Source organism: Dermacentor albipictus, chromosome 2 (assembly GCF_038994185.2).
Source record: "Dermacentor albipictus isolate Rhodes 1998 colony chromosome 2, USDA_Dalb.pri_finalv2, whole genome shotgun sequence".
Classification (NCBI taxonomy): Eukaryota; Metazoa; Arthropoda; class Arachnida; order Ixodida; family Ixodidae; genus Dermacentor; species Dermacentor albipictus.
This window is the reverse complement of record NC_091822.1, coordinates 200,698,308-200,718,815: the sequence shown is the minus strand read 5'-3', so window position 1 is coordinate 200,718,815 and position 20,508 is coordinate 200,698,308. Positions and strand designations below refer to the sequence as shown.

Here is a 20,508-nt window from a genome sequence, read left to right as displayed (position 1 = left end):
AAATACCAGTGGACACCTTGGAGTTAAGAACACACAGAACAACAACAGTATCAGTGTTCAGATTCAAACTTGTGCAGACTGCTGCCACTGGCACCTCATGACTTCCTATATGTCAGATTCAAAATCCGCACTGGGTCACTGTGAAAACTTCATTCTGCGACTGGCTGTGGTATTGCTGGTTTGTCTGCAAATGTCATTACATGGGAAAGGGGCCAGTGAACTTTTTTAAGGTTCATTCTGTGGTTGATAAAAAAGGAAGACACTGCTACCACCCTTCAGTGTGCATGTCACATGCACTGGGATGCAGCTCTACGTAATGTTTTGACTTCACATAGTTTACGAGTACACTGCATCTGAGCACCTCTCTCACAATGCATGTGGCAACTGTAAAGAGTACAGTATTTCGTGGTCACATGCCACTGTGCCAGCCAGTGCAAATGTGCAAAATAACTGCCCAACAAAGATCTGATCCTTGAAATGAGAGATTTAGTTCTCAGTTTCAATAAACCAAGTCTACACCAGCTATATCAGTCATTAGGATATTGCTGCATGGACTAGTTGCTATGCAACCTTGCTCATACTTATAACAAACTAGATGAGAATGCAAGGTTGCACATTGTCTGATATTTTGTCTGTATTCTCTCCGAGTAACATTGCCTTCAATATGATACACAGGATTACTTACAGTTATCTTGTTCAAGCTGCTGCTATGGCAAGTCTGAGAAACACCAAAGCAGAAGCAACGCAGACACTCTGAGCTTGACTGGGCCTTGTCATTAAACAGTGGTGGATGGCAGACACCTTTGCCTGAAAACAAACAAGGTTAATATAAATTGTCATGTTCAACAAAAAATTATGGAAACATTACAAAGTAAAAGAGAAGCTTAAGCCAGCTGGCTTTCGGTACTAGACACACAGACGCTATTTTTCCAGAAGCTTTCATAGCCTTCACAGGTAAAAGATGTTGCTTATAAAAATTATGTTGACCCATCTACCCAAGGTTGACAGGTCAACACTGAAGCATTGCATCTAAAGTGCTGATCTTTTTAAAGCTAATAGCTTTCTTTGGCTCTTCTGGCCATTTTCAAGGTTGTTTGGTGGTCAATGATTGGTGGATGGTTGGTGGTCAACGAGAGAAAGAAAGAGAGAGAGAGAGAGAACTTTATTTTATAATTACTCTTAGACCTGCTGAGAGAAACATTTGTTCTCTCTCTTCCTCTCTGTCTCTCGTTCATTCGCTCATTTGCTCGTTCGTTTCAGATATTCGCTTACTTGACAATAATCTTTGATAGTATCTGCACAATTTTTGTGCGATTATCTTGACCTTAAAACCATGAAAAATGCTTTGAAGAAACAAAATCTGATATTTAAAAAAAAGAACACTAATGCAGTAGCACAGTCTTCTAAGAATTTTTTTTTTCACAATACATTGAATCCTGTGCACCAGTATTTGAAGTGCACTAAGAAAAATGAGTAACTAAGTGAAGGGTAATTAACATGTCTATTAAGAATATTGGCCTAATATATTTAATATTTAATTGCTCTTTTTAATTTCCCTTATGTATAGTTTTCTTGTAATATCTGTAAATGATTTATGCTACTGTGAGTAGTGCATGAGAAGACAATTTTGGGGGAAAAAATTAACGCTTCTAACTATAGACAAGGCCAGTGAGGCACTGTATGTGCTTGTGGGCAATAATTGCTGCAAACTTATGCATACATTTACTGCAGTAGTGCAGGTACCTTGGTTCCATTTTGAAATGAGGCTAGCACAGAAGAAAAGGATCAATAAAGAAAACACCACAAGCACTTTCTGCATTCGTTCTCATCTGTCGCACTATCCTTAGCTAGTAGCGAATCCATAACAATTCACCAAATTGTCAACATTACTCAGTTCATTAGTTATCCAATGGAAAACTAGGAAGTCCAATCACTTTTGTACTTGTGTTTGTTTGATCTTGATGACTGTCAGGCATAATTCATTATTGAACAACAGCAGCTTTAAGTGTCAGCAGACAGACGAAGGAGTGGGACAAAATAGTGCTGGCTTCCAACTGTTTAATTGGCAGTTGCAATTCTATTACTGTTACTAGTGTAGCTGAGCAGTTCCGATGGCATACCACCATCAATGGTTAAGCCCAGTGAATGGAGACCGACGACATATACAACCACAGCTGTACACTCAGGATCGCACTTGCAACTGATCCCGTGTTTATTTTCTTCGCTTTTACAGGGTGGTGCAAGTGGCGCCACGCAACAGACAGCCATCTAAAATGAAACTGTAACAGTCCTCCTCCCTTAGATCATACAAGAAAAACATTACGGAGAGTAGCGTCATATTGGCTTGCGTCTTCTGGTGCTTTCTTTAGCAAACAGTGTGAATAACAGGACACAGAAAAGAGGCACATGATCAACAAGCCTGGCTAGCCACTATTCTGAAGTTCTGGTGCTTCTTCGCAACTGAGGTGTGCTGCTTACTGAGTTGCGACAGTCCAAAGCACTCTGTTCTGTGCCACCGGTCACAATTTACGGCTGGCTCAGAGCTTGCATAAACAGCTGAATGAGTATTGCACACAGTTGATGGACGGTTATCAACGCCGGGTGCTGTAGAAAGTTCAGGCTCCAATGGTCCCACAGTTGGCATGGAGACTTCTTCGCGTTGAGGACGTAATTGGTCGCTGTGCCGATGCCAGGTAGGGCCATCATGGATCTTAGACAGACGGCAACTGCTGACTGACCTGTGGTGCTCACAACATATGCAGGTACCCACAGTGGGCCTTGACAGAGCACCCTCTGTCGGCATGCAGCTTCTGCTTAAGCTGCCTAAACAGGACTGAAGTGTGCAAACTTGGGCAAAGAACACCCAAAAGTTTCTTGAACATCCTTCCCATGAGCATTTCACATGGTGCTCTGCCAGTGACCTCATGCAGTATGGTTCTACAATGAAATAAGAACCATGAAATTTGGGTTTGGGAGGATCCACAACCGCTCTTTTTGATCTTGTTTTTGACACTCTGTACAACACACTCTGCCACACCATTTGAAGCTGGATGGTAGGGTGGTACAAGCAAGTGAAATATACCATTGCATGTCAGGAATTCCAAGTATTGCTCACTTGTAAACGTGGGTCCATTATCAGACACAATGACATCCGGCAGTCCATGCTGTGCAAATTCTGTCCGCAATGCTATGGTAACAGTATCTGCTGACGTTGATGCCACTGGACAGACTTTGATCCATTTTGAATAGGCATCAACAATGACAAGAAATGTATGTCCCAAGAACAGGCCCCCGAAGTCAATATGAAGCCTTGACCATGGCGTCTGTGGACAGGGTATGTGCTGAATGCACTAAGGTGTGTTCTGGTAAGCTTGCCATGCAGCACAACCCTTTTTGCTCTTAGTGATGTCACCACCAATTCCTAGCCACCAGACATGGCTTCTGGCAATCGACTTGCTATTCTCAATGCCAGGATACCCAGAATGACGGAGAGTAAGGACTTTGTCTTGCAGAGATTTTGGGATAACAACTCTGGAACCCCATAGCATGCAACCTTCATGGAGGTTGAGTTCACTGCTCCTTGCTGTAAATGGACTGCCCTCTGGTCTGACTGGAAGCCCTTCTCCTTGCAGGAGGTCAAGAACTATGAGAATCAGGAGTGGATCATTTCTTGTAGCCTGTGCTACTACAGCTGGTAACAAGAGTCCTGGGTATGCTTGTTCAAGCATGAAGATTTCAGCAGGTATAGGCACATCAACGCTGTTTGTTGGCAGCAGTAACCTACTGAGGGAATCAGCGTGGCCTAAGTCCAGACCATGCTTGTACACGAGCTTGTACTTGTAAGCAGAAAGTTTCAGTACCCATCTGACTAGTCATCGTGAAGCTCGCACAGGAACAGGCTTGTCAGCACTCAACAATCCCAGTAGTGGTTCATGATCTGTGTAAGCAGTGAAAGGAATGCCCTACAGGCAGTGGTGGAACTTTTCAACACCGAATATGAAGGCCAGTGTTGTCAATTTGTCAATTTTTGTCAATTTTTGTCAATTTGACTGTAGTTTTACTCTGCATGAGACAAACTTCTGGAGGCAAAGGCAATCGCAACTTCTCAATCATCAGCTTCTCGATATGCCTGAACTGCACCAATTACATATGCACATGCATCAGAACTTAGATACAGTGGTTTCTCCCTATCGAAATTTACTAGGACAGGAGCTGACTCACTGTAGTGAATGCATCTTCTTGCTCTTTTCGCCAGACCCATTTTTTCTCGTTCATGAGAAGTGAATGCAGAGGGCAGAGGTGTACAGAAATGTTTGGAATAAAACGCCTGTAGAAATTCACAAGCCCCAAAAAGCTTTGGAGTTCCTTAACGTCACGGGGCGCAGGTGCATGAAGGATTGCAGATGCCTTGCTCAAGCTTAAAGATAGCCCTTCTTTGCTTATGATGTGCCGTAGGTACTCCACCTGTGGCACAAAAACGTGACACTTGTCGAACTTCAACTTCACGACATTGAGAGAGAACAATACTGAGGTTGCGAATGTGCTCAGAATCATTCAGGCGAGTGACAAGGATGTCATCAAAATATACTGGAACATGTAGCAGTCCTCGAAGAAGGTTCTCCATTTCTCTTTGGAACAAGGCTGGTGGTGATAAAACACCAAAAGGAAGACGTGTATACTGAAATAGCCTCATATGTGTGGAAATAGTAACATACTTTCTAGAGTCTTCATCAAGAACTATTTGCTGGCAGGCATCCCTCAAGTCCAGTTTGGTCAACTTTTCACCCCCTGACAGCGTGGCCCAAAGGTCCTCAATTCTCGGAATTGGGTACTTTTCCAACGTGGCCCCTGGATTAACAGTCATCTCTGCAAATTCTGATGCGGCTGTCCTTCTTAGCCACTGGTACAATAGACAAACCCCAAGCTGAAGAAGCAACTGGCTCGAGAATGCCCTCCCTCTGTAGGCACTGAAGCTTTTGTGACACCCCATCCTTCAGGGCAAAGGGCAGGGGTCGTGGCTTGAAAAACTTGGGTACCGCATCTAGTGGAACATGAACTGCGGCTTTTGGGACCTTGAAAGTTCCAAGGCACTGTTCAAATACCTCAGGAAATGCTTGAATAACATGCTTAACATCAAAAAACAGCATGAACATCTGCTTCCTGGACAGCAATGCCAATGCTCAGTTCTTGAGTCCAATTGTGACCTTGCAGTGCTGGTGAACCTTCCCCAGACAGGAACAGAGGTAGGACAGCTTTCCTGTCGCGGAACTGTACTGCGACATCTGCTTTGCCTTGAACTTGTGTGCGCTCACCCTGGAAGCTCTCTAGGAGCACATCTGATGGCATGACAGTCACCGATGGTAGTAGCTCCTGAAGATTTTTTTTTTTTGCAATGACAGAAACGCTCGCACTGGTGTCTAGCGCCATACGGAGTGGCTTGCCACAAATGCCGATGGTCATGGTTAAGGGCGGCAAAGGCGCGACGGTGTCAACTGGCCACATGTCAAACACATAGGCATGTGCACTGTAGTCAATAGTGTTGACTTGGTGTGTTCCACTTGAAGGCTTACAAGCTGGATGTGCAAAACTGTGTAGTTTAGTAGACTTGCCCTTCTGTGATGAAGCATGTTTTCTCTTCGAGTTGCATGCTTGAGCAATGTGTCCCTGCTTTCGGCAGTAGTTGCACATAGTGCTGATCTGCTTACTCGGTCGCAAGGTGCGTCCCCGCAGAGGTAGCGCAAGATGCCCCTTTGATGCCACAGCCTTATGCATAGGAAGCAAACGTCTGCTGGAACGGACTTGCCCTCCATGCAAATGCATGTGTCGAGCCTAAAACGCTGAACAGCAGATGGCTTGGCGCAGTAATGGTCACCCAGAATGGAAATAATTTCTTGCTAGGTTTTGTCTTCCGGCTGCGTGGGTTTAGCAACATCTCACAAGAGAGCATATGTCTTCTGCCCATAACAACTAAAGAAGACTGACTTTTTTTTTCTGCTGCGATGTCATTGGCGATGAAGAAAGCTTCAAGGCATAGCAGGGCCATACATCGCCATCTCCTTTATCTGATGCTTCGAGGTTGCCGAACACTGGCATGACGAAGTGCTGTTGCGTCGAATTCGCTAGACGAATGACACTCATGTGCATAAAGGAGGTGTGGAAGGACGACACACTTGAAGAAACTTGAATGCTTTTTCCCTTGTCACCACTTGTTACGAGTGTAGCTGAACAATTCTGGGAGGCGGACCAACTCACTCTGCAGTCACCATCAACGGTTATGCCCAGTGAACAGAAACCAACGACATGTACTTCAGCACGACCTTACACTCGGAATCATGCTTGTAACTGCTCTCGTGTTGTTTATTTTCTCCGCTTTTACAGCAGAGTGGCACAAGTGGTGCCATGCAACGGACAGCCACTAAAATGAAAACGCAACAATTACTGTTGCTGGTCCTTCAACTGTCTCCTGGCACTAGACTGACTAAATGGCAAAAGCTTTCACATTGCTCAATTACTGAGCAAGGTTTACCAAGGAATTACCTCAGCGACGCGTAATTCAGTTTCTTGACATTTCCTTGATCTTCGAACAAAATCATGTTTGTTGGCAGTACTCCCCAAGATCTTCGAAGCCGTTGCTAAACTTTCAATCCAAGCATTCTAAATTAGTAAAAAACGGAATCGCCATGTCGTGCCTTAAGTCTTCCCTCACAAGATCCTGCATGCACCAATGAGCGCCAGTTTTAATGCGCAGGTCCGGCGCCTATTAGAAGCAGGTTATCCTAATGTAGCGGTGGCCACTGTAGCTGAGCGCCTAAAGAAGTCGGTTTCCAGGGGGACGGACGTAATCACAGAAAGCAGTAATCGCAAAAAAAGAGTAGTGGCTATTCCGTATATTCATTCAGTGTCACACAGGCTTAAAAAAGTTGCTAGTAGATATGATGTTAATGTTGCTTTCACTGCTCCCAATAAGCTAGGTAAGATATGCTCTGCCGTACAGAATAAAAAGGAGCGGGTTAAAGGCAAAAAACGAACAGATATTTGTCCAGTGAAGCACAATAAGAACGACAGTTTTACAGAATGTCGTATGGGTGTGGTATATCAAATTCCCCTTAGCTGTGGCCAGTTCTACGTAGGGCAAACGGGACGGTGTATCAATCAGAGGCTAATGGAGCATAAAAGGTCGTTAACCGGTGGATCGCCTTCTAATCTTTCGATACATTGCCGAGATTGTAACTGCAAGCCAAAGTTAGATGACTGCGCGATACTGTACAGGCATAAGAATGAAGATACGCGTCTTATGGTAGAGGCATGGCATATCTATAATGGTGGAAGTGCGTGCGTGAGTCAGCCTTCGATTACTTTACATAAGGAAGAGATTAAGTGTCTTAACAGTTATCTCTCACGTAGACCAGCACGTGTACCCGATTGACACGTGGTGTTACCATTCCTGAGCATGTGCAGATGAGTTTTGTGTCTTCTTTCATTTTTCGCCTCAGTGCTCCCTTCAGTTGATAGTCGGCGTTCGTGTTGTCCACTTCTCTACTCTTGTGTCCTGTCTGCACGCCTCACTTCTAGTTTGCATAATGAATCTTTACCAACTAGCTCAGCTTTCTGTCGTTCTGAGCAAGGTGTAGTTCAGCTTACAAGTAAGTTTATCTTCATTGGCAAAAGAAATGAAGCGAGAACAGAGCATGGTGAGTGTATTTTACTAATGCAAGCAAATGTATGCCCATACTATGCCACATTCACTTATGTTTATCAGCAGCAGAAAACTAACACACAATCGCATCCTAATCGATCAAGCATCTATGATAAGAATTACCCAGAAATGGGTTTCCCGAGTTCAAAGAGGGCACAGGATCAAGCCTCACATGATCCCTCTGAAGGACAAGCCAGTTACTTTTGCTGAAGCTATTGCTCAAATGAAGAACATTACCAAAGGACAGCTGTAAATCAACATGAAAGTGTCAAATAGAGTGCAACGATTTTAAAACTTGAACGATGCTTAAGCTCTGCCCTTAAGAGTGGAACACGTTAGCATTCAAAGACCCCCGACTGCTTCTCACACTTCTTGGCAGTTGATAGCTTATGTAGCTGTAATGTTTACCAGGGAACGTTGGCGACGAACACTATACATGAAGGCGAGCTTTCTGGTAGAAACGCAGCTTCTTGAGTGGGTCAATCCCGAAAGTAGGGCACAGCTGTGCCAAAAAAATTTCATCATTTTCAGGTTTCTGTTTTGTTTCACACTTTTAATATGCAAGTCTGAGAAGATCTAACATAAAGGGCATACGCTGTTGGTCTTTCGTTTCACGACATTCTTTTGTAGGGTGTCATGCTCAATATCACGAGGAATAACTTCGTCAAGAATGTAAGACGAGGTATGAGCAACTTTAGTGACAGAATGGTGTGGCAATATAACTTGCATATACCGCATGTCATATAGCAAGGTGTGGCACATACATATATACCCAAATATATACGGCATTTTTAATTTACAGACAACTCTGTTGACACCGACACCTGATTTTCTGTGACATGGGGCCCTTAACACGATCTATTCAATCAGTTGCACTTTATAGAAGTCTGCTAGATGCACTCTCATTATAACACATATTATTGTAACTTTCCTCTTCACTATTGATTCTCTTATCTTGAATCTTTCCTATGGCCACAAGACAGTGTCCACTTGAGAAGGTGAGACAATTATGATACTTGGACACCTTTCTTTCTATCACTCTTTTTTTCTTCAAAACATAACCAGTTGTGGGACAGTTCAGGTGTCTATGAGAAGTGAGACAGTTATGATGCCCACGGCCCTTCATTTCTTACCTCCTTTTATCCTTCTTAAAAAAATCTATTACTACTAGTGCTGCTACTCCTCATCATTTGATAGAGGAAGACAAAAAACTTGAGTGCAATTTATGAAATGCTTGCTCAAAAAAGTTCGTCAGTGTGTAACCATTCTGTTAATGTGAACACTGACAGCGAAGCCTATTTTACCATATTGGACCAAGATAATGTGGCAACAGAAGTGGCAATTTCAAGAAATAAGATTTTGTAGAGAATGCTTAAAATTGGCACACTGATACCAAAGCTGTGTCCATATGTCAATTACCATTAGATGGCAACATACAATACAGCTCTATTGCCGAGAGAGGAAAATATATATTCTGTACCTTTTGCCATAGATATTGACAGATGTACTTGTTTATCTTTCTCAGGTGATGGCTTTTTACCGGCAACAAAGGTTAAATGTTCTTGCTCAGCGCAGGACGCGCCTGCAAGTATCGGAAGTTTCTCGGATGTTATCAATGGTTCTATCTGTTGTCTGTCGTCACCGAACCTTGTCTAATATGATTGTATGCACAACGCGAATTGTGTAGAACATTCTGGAAGACACACGGGCACCATTGATTACTCTGGAACATTCGACGACTCATGTATAAAAGCCAATGCGCTTGACGCGCTGATAAGGTTTTCGTCGATCACCGACTGTGTTCGCCACTGTTGTGCTTTGAGTGTAACTTGCTTTTGTGCGCACAGCTTCACCCTATAAAAAGTTAATTTCGTCATTTACAGTTTTGTGACTATTTTCTTCATCGTCACTACAATATGACAATATGAACAGGCATCTGAACCCTCCCTAATATATTGCTCTAGCCTGTTTAATGATTTGTATTCATTCTGCATACAGATTTATATCATTCTCCCACTGAGCAGTGCTGTCCTCACTTTGATGCAAGGCAATTGTGCTAACACTTCAGATTCACTAGTTGCACCTGACATTTACAGCAGTGGCCAGCACACCAGGTGAAAATAAAAACAATGTTGTGGGGGCACTCAGCTCTCTCGCGTTCCCTGATGTTATCTTTCCTAAATGGCTCTCGTGTCCCCTGTACAAGAGATCGCTTGTGATCCACTGCTAATGCCACCCGATGGTGGGAATACGTGGGCACACAAGGAAGTAGCCTCCTCCTCTTTGGCTGCGAGAACTTTGTGTGTGTGGACTGACCAAATGCAAACTGAATGAGGTGCTCTACGGGACCATCTCTTGCAGACGCCTTCTTGTTCGTATGCGCCTCCATTTGAGAGACTTCACCCATGAAAGACTTAGGCACTGGTGTCCAATGTGGGTGAACATATTCGCTCAATATCCTGTCGTGGTGAGTCCAACTTCCTCAATTCGACAGTGCCCATTGGCATGTTTCATTAGTTGCAATCTCAGCTAGCTGGCCTATTGTATAAAAGGTGCAATAAATGCCCTTTTGTTAGTTTTTACTACAGCGTACTGTGTCCTTTGTTCCAAGAGCACACTTAAGACTCCACATGCTGCAATAAGCATGAGAACATAAGCACAAATTTCTGTATATACTGATGAATCCAGGACAGTGAAATCCACAGGAAATTAAGGTACATTCCCGCTGGGCCATCTCTTAGGCTAGTAAATTACTTGTGTAGCATTTCCAGTGCTTACTTTTAACCACAAGAATTGCATCCGGAGTGGCCAGGACACTCTGCTTGCTATTGATGGCTTCACATGACCATGCTCCCTGGTCTGACTGGCGTACATCACGGATGGTGACTGTGCCAAAGCCACCGTCACTTGTGGTTGTTACTCGTGGCCTTGGGGGAATGTGACCCCAGTTTAGGCGCCAGTTAATAAGTGGCACTGGGTTGCCTATTGCCCGGCAAGTGATGTTGACTGTCTCCCCTTCCATGGCATTAACAACGTCCGGGGGTGATTGTGTGATGGTTGGCGGTGCTAGAGAAAGGGGGGGAAAAGAGGGATGTGTTAATGGCTGCAAACTAACTCAACTTCTCGCATAATGTTACAGAGCCATAGGAAATACAACAAATGATAATTTCTAAGGTGTGCAAATATAAAAAATTCTTTTTTGACAGTCATCAAATATCTGTTTAGCTGCTGTAGACCATGAATCATTTAGCTGGTGCTAAAAATTATCAACACCTCAAGATTTTTTTAGAGCTCACAGTGGCAACCCTAGACCTTAAAAATAAAATTATAGCAAAGTGTTAAACTTAGGTAAATTAACTGCAACCACAAAGTGAATTCTGCACAGACATGACATGCATGCATGAAACTGGAGGACATATTACCCGAGCACAAGCATGAACACATTAGAGTTGTAGGTGGGGGAGGGCTGAACTTTTACTATTAAGTATTTCAAAATTTTTTGCCTTTGAAATAAACCAACTAATTACTTAACCATACACAATCAATGAAACACTGCTTCTCTGTTGAATAGTTCAGCATTCAGTCATTTTTTTTGTGTTTGTGGTGTGGTTTCACGTGGCTCGTTATGTAAACAACAAAATTTTTCTGCACCATGCAATAAGCAGGAAGATAAGGCACACTTTCTACAATTGTTTTGAACTTTCAGATACTACTACATAAACTGCCATGAGAATTAAGGAGGCAAGAACGGCTCCAAGGAAGAAATGTAATGGTATGAACACCTTATATAGCCACATTGGCGGTGGATTGTTGAAATGCACATACAACTCAACACTGCAGCTTACACCGCTATGTCACTGATAAATACTCTCAAGCACATTTATAGTATTAAAGATGTTACTGTGGTGAATGAAGAGCCTTACAATTCAAGAACAGCAAAGCATCATCATTTAGGCACAACATTTATGCAGTAGCTGAGCTGCCAGTGCTACTCCTGTACCATGATCATCACTACAGAACAGCCTGCTCATTAAATATTCAATTCGCATTAGGTGAATTTCTGGCGCTACTTGTTTGTGACATTTTGTTTGGTCCTCATACATAAAACCTATACTAATCCAAACACATTCATGCAAATAAGTTGTCAGTATTTTCAACCGGCTAAATTCTCTTTTTAGTTGTTACCAACAGCAAGCAAACAATAGATTCCCACCTGACGAGAGTGCAACCATATGTGCACAAGTGAATTTCTAACTTTGTTGGAGAACGTGTGCTAAAGAGGAAGAGGTGTGCATAGTGCTAGCCTCATTCATTCTTGTTTACCAACATCCTATGCAATAAAGTCGATTTACTTCTCTGTTGTTTGAGTTGTGAAAAAATAAAGTTTTTTTGGCAAGCCTCTGATCTCAACACTTTTGCTCATAGGCATACATATTAATGCTCCTTGAATACACAATCACCAGAAGAAAAAATTAATAAAAAATAAACAGAAATTCAGCAAACATCCATAGTTTCGAAATATACATTATTGCAGATTTTTTTTTAAATCTCTTAAAGCCATCATTTCTGGCCTTGGTAATCTAGGTCTTTTGATCGAGCAGTTTACAAAATCTAAAAGAACCTAGGCAGCTCACAGCATCCAATTTCATCAGATTTGTCCTGGCAGTCAAACTCTCCATCACAGTGGAAACTCTTTGGGATGCACTGGTCTCCAGACAGACATTGATACTCTCCCATTCGGCATGGAGATCCTGGAATGTTGTCACCTGGGAAAAAGTAGCACATAGTGCAATACGTCGAAACTGCTTCATGAAGACAATCAGCATGCTTATATATTTATGGAGTTTGGCCATTAAAAAAATATGGTTGCATGCAGAGAGCAGAAGTAGTACACAATTTTGAGGAACCTTAAGAGATTCTTCAGCAATACTATCCAAAATGAGTCCTGGTAGAGTACCTTCCAAGACAGTATGTTTCAACTAGAAAAGGTACAAAATCAATAGAGAAAAAGAAGCAATGCACTATGGCTCACTTACGACAGCTTCTCTCATCTGTGCCATCACCACAATCATCATCCCCATCACACAGATAAACCTTCAGGATGCATTTCTTGTTGTCACATTGCATTTCGTTGGGCTCACAGAGGGAGGGTTGAGCTAGAGCAAAAGTAAACAATTATTAGTCACACCTCCAGCCATAGCACTTAACGGCAAATGCCACTACATAGACAGAAAAAACTGGCTGAAAAATTATGCTTGAGATGCTGCTGCTGCTTCTGCTGCTGACTGCAGCAGCTGAACAAATATAGCAGAACCTTTTTACACTGTTGACTTTTCACCCAATAGACAAACCAAAATATTAAAAACGCCTCATACACTTTTGTTGCCGTTTCTTTTGGTTGACACATTCATTGATGACATGTCTATCTGACAAGCACATTCAGTATTTTGTTACATTCCAATCTGATAGTATGTTCTGCAGTTGTAAGCAACTGTCGGTACCCATCTGAATAGAGTACAATATGCAAAACATTGAAAGAGTTTCAGAAAGTGCCGTTTTCGGTGCCAGCCGAGAGCCTCCTGAATTTGGATAGTGCATGAGCAGTAATGAACACAAAATGAACGAGAAGCTGCATTCCACTTGTGTCAATGTCACATTAAAAAAATTAATACCTGGATCACAAAATCCTGTCATGCAACCCATTTAGCACGAACGGCATCATGATCACAGTTCATTAAGACAAAGCTGTCAGCAAAAGCAAAGACTGCTAGATGCAAAAGAAGTATACCCACTGGCTACTTTTGAGGATGTGCTTCAAAGCTACTTTTGTGTGAAAGGCAATATAAATGTGGACTCACTGTCTATAGAAAAGGAATTGTGCCACAAAGCATGCACCAGCAGTAGCTGAGTGACATTTCTGAGATGCGAAAGTGCCGGTAATACAGCTTTGCACAATGTTGCTGTTTTTTTATACAGATTTCAATGATACATTTTCCTGGATAAAACCATTTTCACTTAAAAAAAAGGAACTGATGCCCAGATAGGGCAAAAGTGTATTCTACGCAAATATGTGAGCCTAAAGTTGACTACAATTATAGCTGTAAGATTAAATATTGTAGGGAAGTCATTGGAAACAAGAATGCACCATAAAGCAAGGAATGAAAATACTGTTAAAAAAGAAAGGAAACCTCGAAGGAACCTTTCTTCACAGTGAGAAGTGACAGGCTTGGCATAGTAATCTGAAAAGTTTCCACAAAGTGAGCTAAAAGACCTTCAGACACTGGGAACTAGACATGCACTTCATATCAATATATCCGTCACCAGGTGTTAAGATGTATGCGTTTACATACCACAGTTGTTTTCATCAGAGCCATCATCACAGTCATAGTCCCCATCACAGACGTACTTCCGCGGGACGCACTTTCCGTTTTGACAGGTAGCTTCATCATGTTTGCAAGCTCCTAGCGGTCGATCCGGTTTCGGTGTTGGTGGAGTGTCTGCAGAAATAAACGAGATTGTTTCTCTCTCACACGTGTGCATTAGCAGGTTTAGAGCGGCAAGCTGAAGCAGATCTGCCAGCAATAGAGCTAAGTTTCCATCTAGGTTAGCTAGGCATGCAGCAAGACCATGTTGGTCTTCTTGGGTATCAAGCACATCCTTAAAGAAAGTGTATGTGTGTATATATATATATATATATATATATATATATATACATGGCAGTGCAACATCTTACACTTGACGTTCACATATGAGTGATGCTGCTACACTCTCTAAAAGTGTGTGTGCATTCTGGTCACCAGCTCTGCAAGATGTCTTTATCAAACCGAGCTGTGAAGACAAAGCAGGTTTAAGTTGTATGTATATGTATGTGGCTTTATTTTTGTTAATCAGCCTTTTCCCACATCAAAAGCTAAATTTGTCCCTTGGTGTACATTTCTAAATTTAGGTCAAGTGCCACTTCAAGTCAGCACAGCTAGAAATAAACTTTGTGAGCTTTACATAAATACAGATTGCAAATATAAATTTCCATTGCCCGATTTCCGCATTGAAACTTATGAACTAATTTGTCACATACTTCACGCTACCACTCAACATGCTTCTCGTTAGTAGCCTTATGCATTGCATAAGCAGGAGAAAAATGTTCTCACCAAGACGAGCCAGTCCAGGTGCAAGTTAAAAAAAAGAAAAACAGTGATTAATACGTAGCTCATAACTGTTAGTAAGCCACAAATGCTGCCCATGCAATTTTGCATCTATCTGCAGATAAACTGTATACACCAGTATCATTACACATGCAATGCATAATTTCTCCTAAACAGAATTAAGTAGACCACTAATGCAATGCAGCTGGTAATACCATCTGCTGGCTAGCTGCCATGCCATGCCAGAAACACATGCAACTCCAGCAACACTGTTGACTGTACTGTAGGTTTTTAAGCACTTATCACCTATTAGGTGATTAATAGTTGAATATATTAACTGCCCAGCAACTGAAATATTCTGGAACATTTAGTAAAATTACCCAACATACAGTACCAAGTGGCTCCTGTCAACTCTTCTTTAACTTTAGTTGAGTTTTTACAACTTCATGAATGTACACATAGTTTCAGTAGACGGATAAAGCAATATGCACAATATGGAGCCAGCCATCACGTAATGAAATAGTCACAATTAAAAAGCTCTCAAGTTTCAATGATTTATTAAGTACCCTTATGTAAACACAAACGAAATTACAGTAAACCATGGTGCCAGTTCAAAGGGGTACTATCCCATATGGTACATGGAAGTACATTTTGTTTAGTCTATATCTGCAAAAATACTAGGTTTAAACTGTGTGCAGTGCCTCTGCATAGCTGTCCAGCAATATGCAGGATTACTTCCTGTAGTTTTTTTTTAGCCTTACAGCTACACAACTGTAGGCAAGACTGGCAGCATAGTTATGCTTACCTATAAAACTACCAGGCTCTTGCCTCACCCTTTTAAGAGCTACCATAAATTTACAGTGGCCAATAAACATCAAATATGAGCAACTTAGAGGCTGCTCCAAAGTTTTGATGCAAGTGAAGAACAGCAAGAGGAGGCCAATCTTGAAAGTGACATTTTTTAGTTTGCTGGCAGTATGCAATCTATACTGCTCCCCGAATTTTCCCCCGTGTGCTTTAACTTTGAACACTTGATCCTGTATTTGTGTGCGGATAAGTAGCACACATAAGCTCAATGTGAAAATAGCAATAATGAATGAAGCTTTGATAACATGATACACAATTGGCACCATTTATTGCAACATGCAGAAACATACATGCAGTACAGCTCAATGCAAGTACCTTCATATGTATTCGGATCAATTTTTGGTAGGAAGTCTCCATAGTAGGGCTCAGCTGAGGCATTAATTCAATAAAGAAGATGCCACCATGTTAACGAGTATGATTTATAATGCAAGAAAGCTTCATGCACGAACACAGACAGAACCATTAGTAAAGCCCAAAAAAGCATGGCCTGTGTATGGCAGTAGTACAAGACCACCTGTACACAAACATGTTATTTTGATATATCCTTGATATTACAGGAAGTCACAAATGACTAGCCATAACTGCAATGCCCATTTCTCAAGCAAGAAAGTAAGCTCACTAGATGCGAGGCCAAAAATTGGAAGGAGGTGAAGGAGGCAGTCAATTTTTTTTTTATATTAGCAAAGAGTAACTCAGAACACTGGAATTAAATGCTATAAGCACTACATTAATCTTATAGGCTTTATTGATAATGCATACAGCCTAATTTAATATTCTACAAGAAATCGTACATACAGGATTGTGCACAGATGAATGCTAAAATTTAATACTAGTTTCACGAGTTTTACGCACTGGTTTTGTATGCTGTTCTTTAAGAAAAGCATCAACAGGGATATGAAAGGTTATATTTTATTACACATCCCTCTGCCGCAGGCACATATTTTGTACAGGTCACATCTATTAGGTTGTTATTGAAGCTTAAGCATTTAGTGCTCAATGACAGTATTTCACCTCAAGCCCTCCCCCACTAAAGCAAATGCTCACACAAGCCATTCAAACCACTCACTGGAATGCGTATGGTACGAACCTTCCTAAATACTTATCAAAGGGCCTGTTGTATGGTTAGGTCCCAAAATGACAAGATAAAACCACAACCAATGTACATATGCTTTTGTAGAAGGCCTTTAATACAAAAATAACTCCAAGCCACAATTATATATGAAGTCAAGCAGCACTGAGCAATGCACAGATTTGCATATGTTTTTTTCATGAGTCACAAGGATTCCAAAAGGCCCCAATTTTTATGTATATGTACATTTAATGCGCTCTGATGTCTCAGTGATCATTGGAAGTGGCACTTCATGGCATACACAATGCATGTAGCAGCCATGCAAACTGAATGTATGGCACTCAACAAAAAGTGTGAAAGCTTCAGACCAACTAAACAGGCAGTCTCAAAAAATGTAGATGGTACCTGTGGTATTCACACTTTTTTTTTCATGGAAGAGTATATGACATGCAGGATCACTTGGTTTGAAACAGTAACTAAATGATAGGAAAGCCTCATGGTCAACATGCTGTTTCAATTCATGTGACAAAGCAAGATGTCTTGGACAGATCAAGGCAAATTTAGGTAATAGCAACAGACAATATGCACAGTCCAGGTGACAAAACTCAGAAAAATAACAGACAGCCATACTGATAAGAGCAGCTCAACACACCTCAAGAACGGTCTGGCATCCATACATGACTTGAGTGGCTACAGGCACTTTTATATTAAGTTCAACAATATGCACTTCTAAATGCATCAGCTACAAGCCACACACAGGCAATTCAGGACCAGTGCCAAACATGCTCATAACACCTTTGTAAAAATTACTGTACCAAAAAGCAACTACCTATGATGTTATGGGTGAAACGAAAGGGCTCTCTAGTTGCGTAAGAACAGAACAGCCGAAAAAGCAAGACAGCTGAAGCACGCCAAGCACCCAGAGTCACCAAACAGAGCCTGCCAGATGCAGAAGGAGGCCAGTCTCAGGGAATGGGGGCACAGCGATCTGGATATTTACATGGCTGCACGGTGAGGAAAGCAGCCCTCTGAGCCCCCGACGTGGAAGCTGGAACACCCACAGCCTTGCAGAGGTAGACGCCCCCATGGTCAGGCTGCACGTTGGGCATGGTCAGCCTGCCACGGGCATCAGTTGATTGTGGAGGCAAGGGGCTGTCATCCGACCGGGTCCATTTCACCTGGGACCGCCTGGTGCCCTCATCTCGGCAGCGGAATACAACCTCTTGGCCTGCAGGAAGCACAACAAAAAATGATGCATAATGTGGTAGAAAAGATGTTAACTGCTGCTTCAGGTAATGCTGCCACTTGTGCCCATGTGTCAAGGCTTCCAGCACTTTGTAACAAACCTGGTAGATGAAAGCCTGCAAGATGAATGGTCCCCAGACTGGTACACCGTACTGTGGCATCCAGTAACCTGAGCCTGGTAGCCTCAATTGTTTAAATGAGAAGTTTTGATGTACGAAAAATGCCCTACAGTGCAGGGCTTTGAATTTGTTTCAACCACACATTTTACCAATGTAGACAAAATGAGCACATGGCCACTTTTGCATTCTGCCATTTGAATATAGCTGACAGTGAGCAGACACCATGAAACTTTACTTATAAATGAAACACCCCAGGCCACCAAGCCACTGCACCAAGGGCTTGTGCGTGAGCAGACATTTGTGCATTGGCAAGCGTTATTGTTTCTATAAAAAAAACTCTTGAGCCCCCTAACAAGCTTTCTTCCACTTTTCTTAAATTATCCTTGCCTTCCACCCTTCATTGAACTGATTTCAAACTTATTTTACAGAAAAATTCCAGAATGAATCGGCTAAATAAAATTGCGATGCTGCGCCCAAGTCCACATTCATGCACATCGCTTTTTACATTGTGTATAAGCAATGGGTGTGCCTGGTGCAAATTCTGTGCAGCCGTGTATGTGTATGCAGTAGCACACATCTGGTCCCTGTAAAGCTTACAGTACTAGATCACACTGAGACTTGAACAGCTACAGTTTATGAACAAGAAATATGCAGGGTGAGAGCTAGGTCAGCAGGGTCTAATACCAAAGTAAGCACCCTGTATGCTGGCTAGAGCGTCAACTTATCAATTCATTTTACCTCTTCACACACTGAACCAAGATTACAGCAAATCCGAAGGACACCCTTCAGAGTAGAGACATTCTAACCTTTCAGAACACATACATTACAACTTGCCCAGTTTGCCAACCTACTGGTAATTTGAAATGGCAGTAACAAGGCAAAATGAAATATTCAGATATTCAGCTAAAAACAAAAGTTATGCAATACATTTGCTTATGGGAGATAATCACAAAAATTCTAAAATTCTGTTCGGTAGCCATAAGCAATTCAATAATTGAAGATACTTTTTCTGCTCCCTTGAGCCATTCATGCTTTCTGCTGTAACCCTTCCACTGCTCTGTCAGCAATGTAGAGATGCAATGCTATTTAACTCTCATTACCACTGGAAATGCACTCAATTTCAGTGCATTTATGTTTTACCATTTCAAGACTTAGTAGTCTCAATGTATACTGTGATACATAAAGTTATAGCCTGATCACTGGTGTTTTGAATGGATGTATATCAGTAATATTTTTCTCAGACAATTTGACAATTCTTATGTTTTGAATTGAATTCTTCGGGTTTTAGGTGCCAAAGCCATGATTTGATTACGAGGCATGCTATAGTGGGAGATTCCGGATTAATTTTGACCACCAGGGGATCTTTAACATGCCCCCAATGCACGGGACATTTCTTTTTTTTGCATTTCGCCCCTACTGAAATGCTGTGGCGGCGGCCGGGATTTGATCCCCCAACCGGCCGCAGCAGTGCAACACCATAGCCACTAGGCCACTGCAGCAGGCAATTTTTATGTGAAACTTCAAGGAAGCACTTAAAGGAACACGAATGCAAGTAACAATGCGTTATTTTAGTACGAGTACTGAAAGTAAAAAAGAACAGATATACAAACTATGGACCATATACCTAGTTCCCAACTTTTATAAGTTAGATCATAGCAAAAAATTGTGAAGATTTGCTGGCACCAATACTAGACAAAGTGATGCCCGTGTTATACAGGCAAGTTAGCTTCACAAATGTGAAAATGGGGAAGTTCCTATTGTACAGGGAGCACTTGTTTTTATTGATTGTAGCAGGCACCCGATTTGTTACAGCGTAAGCTCTTATGGGCTCAATCTAAAAAGAAGAAAAGTTCCCGCCAGGATCAAATGCAGGCCCTCTGCATGGGAGTGCTGCTCTACCACTGCACCACACCAGCACTTGCTATCTGCTGTGAAAACATGCCTTATACATGCGTTCTAGCATGCTGTTCTAACACTGTTGTAACATGACGTACGCAGCGGAAGTCTTCAAATGATTGTGCAGTCTGGAGAACACTCAAAAACTTGAGTGGATTAAGCAAGAAGCAAGCAATGTTTTTAATTGGTCTGAGGGAAGTCCACAATGTGACAGCATAATGTCATATGCAAATATTCACCCCTGTAAACATTGGATGTACTTGCAAAAGGAAGGGAATATATACTCTGCAGGAGTTGTATGTTTAAATTTTTTCCTACTCCCATGTGAACTTATGATTGCAAGGACCTACGCTGCTTGCAAGCATGTACAGTCAACGACCGATTTTCAGGACGCCCGATTTTTTGGACATGCCCGATAATTCGGACGCCTTCGCGGCACCGCTACATACCCCATAGAGTAAATGTGTAAGAATA

General features: G+C 42.0%; 1 protein-coding gene across 29 annotated transcripts in view; it reads right to left on the bottom strand.

Annotated features, from left to right (window-relative positions):
- The window catches only part of trol (terribly reduced optic lobes), a 604,861-nt gene that overhangs the window by 229,821 nt on the left and 354,532 nt on the right, over positions 1 to 20,508 (bottom strand). For all 29 annotated transcript variants that reach the window (XM_065435395.1, XM_065435391.1, XM_065435373.1 and 26 more), the window contains 6 exons: positions 17,775 to 18,002; positions 14,047 to 14,193; positions 12,733 to 12,852; positions 12,331 to 12,462; positions 10,475 to 10,762; positions 686 to 807 (listed from right to left, as the gene is read on the bottom strand). In XM_065435395.1, the coding sequence (XP_065291467.1) occupies positions 686 to 807; positions 10,475 to 10,762; positions 12,331 to 12,462; positions 12,733 to 12,852; positions 14,047 to 14,193; positions 17,775 to 18,002 (1,037 nt within the window). The remainder of the gene's footprint in view (positions 1 to 685; positions 808 to 10,474; positions 10,763 to 12,330; positions 12,463 to 12,732; positions 12,853 to 14,046; positions 14,194 to 17,774; positions 18,003 to 20,508) is intronic.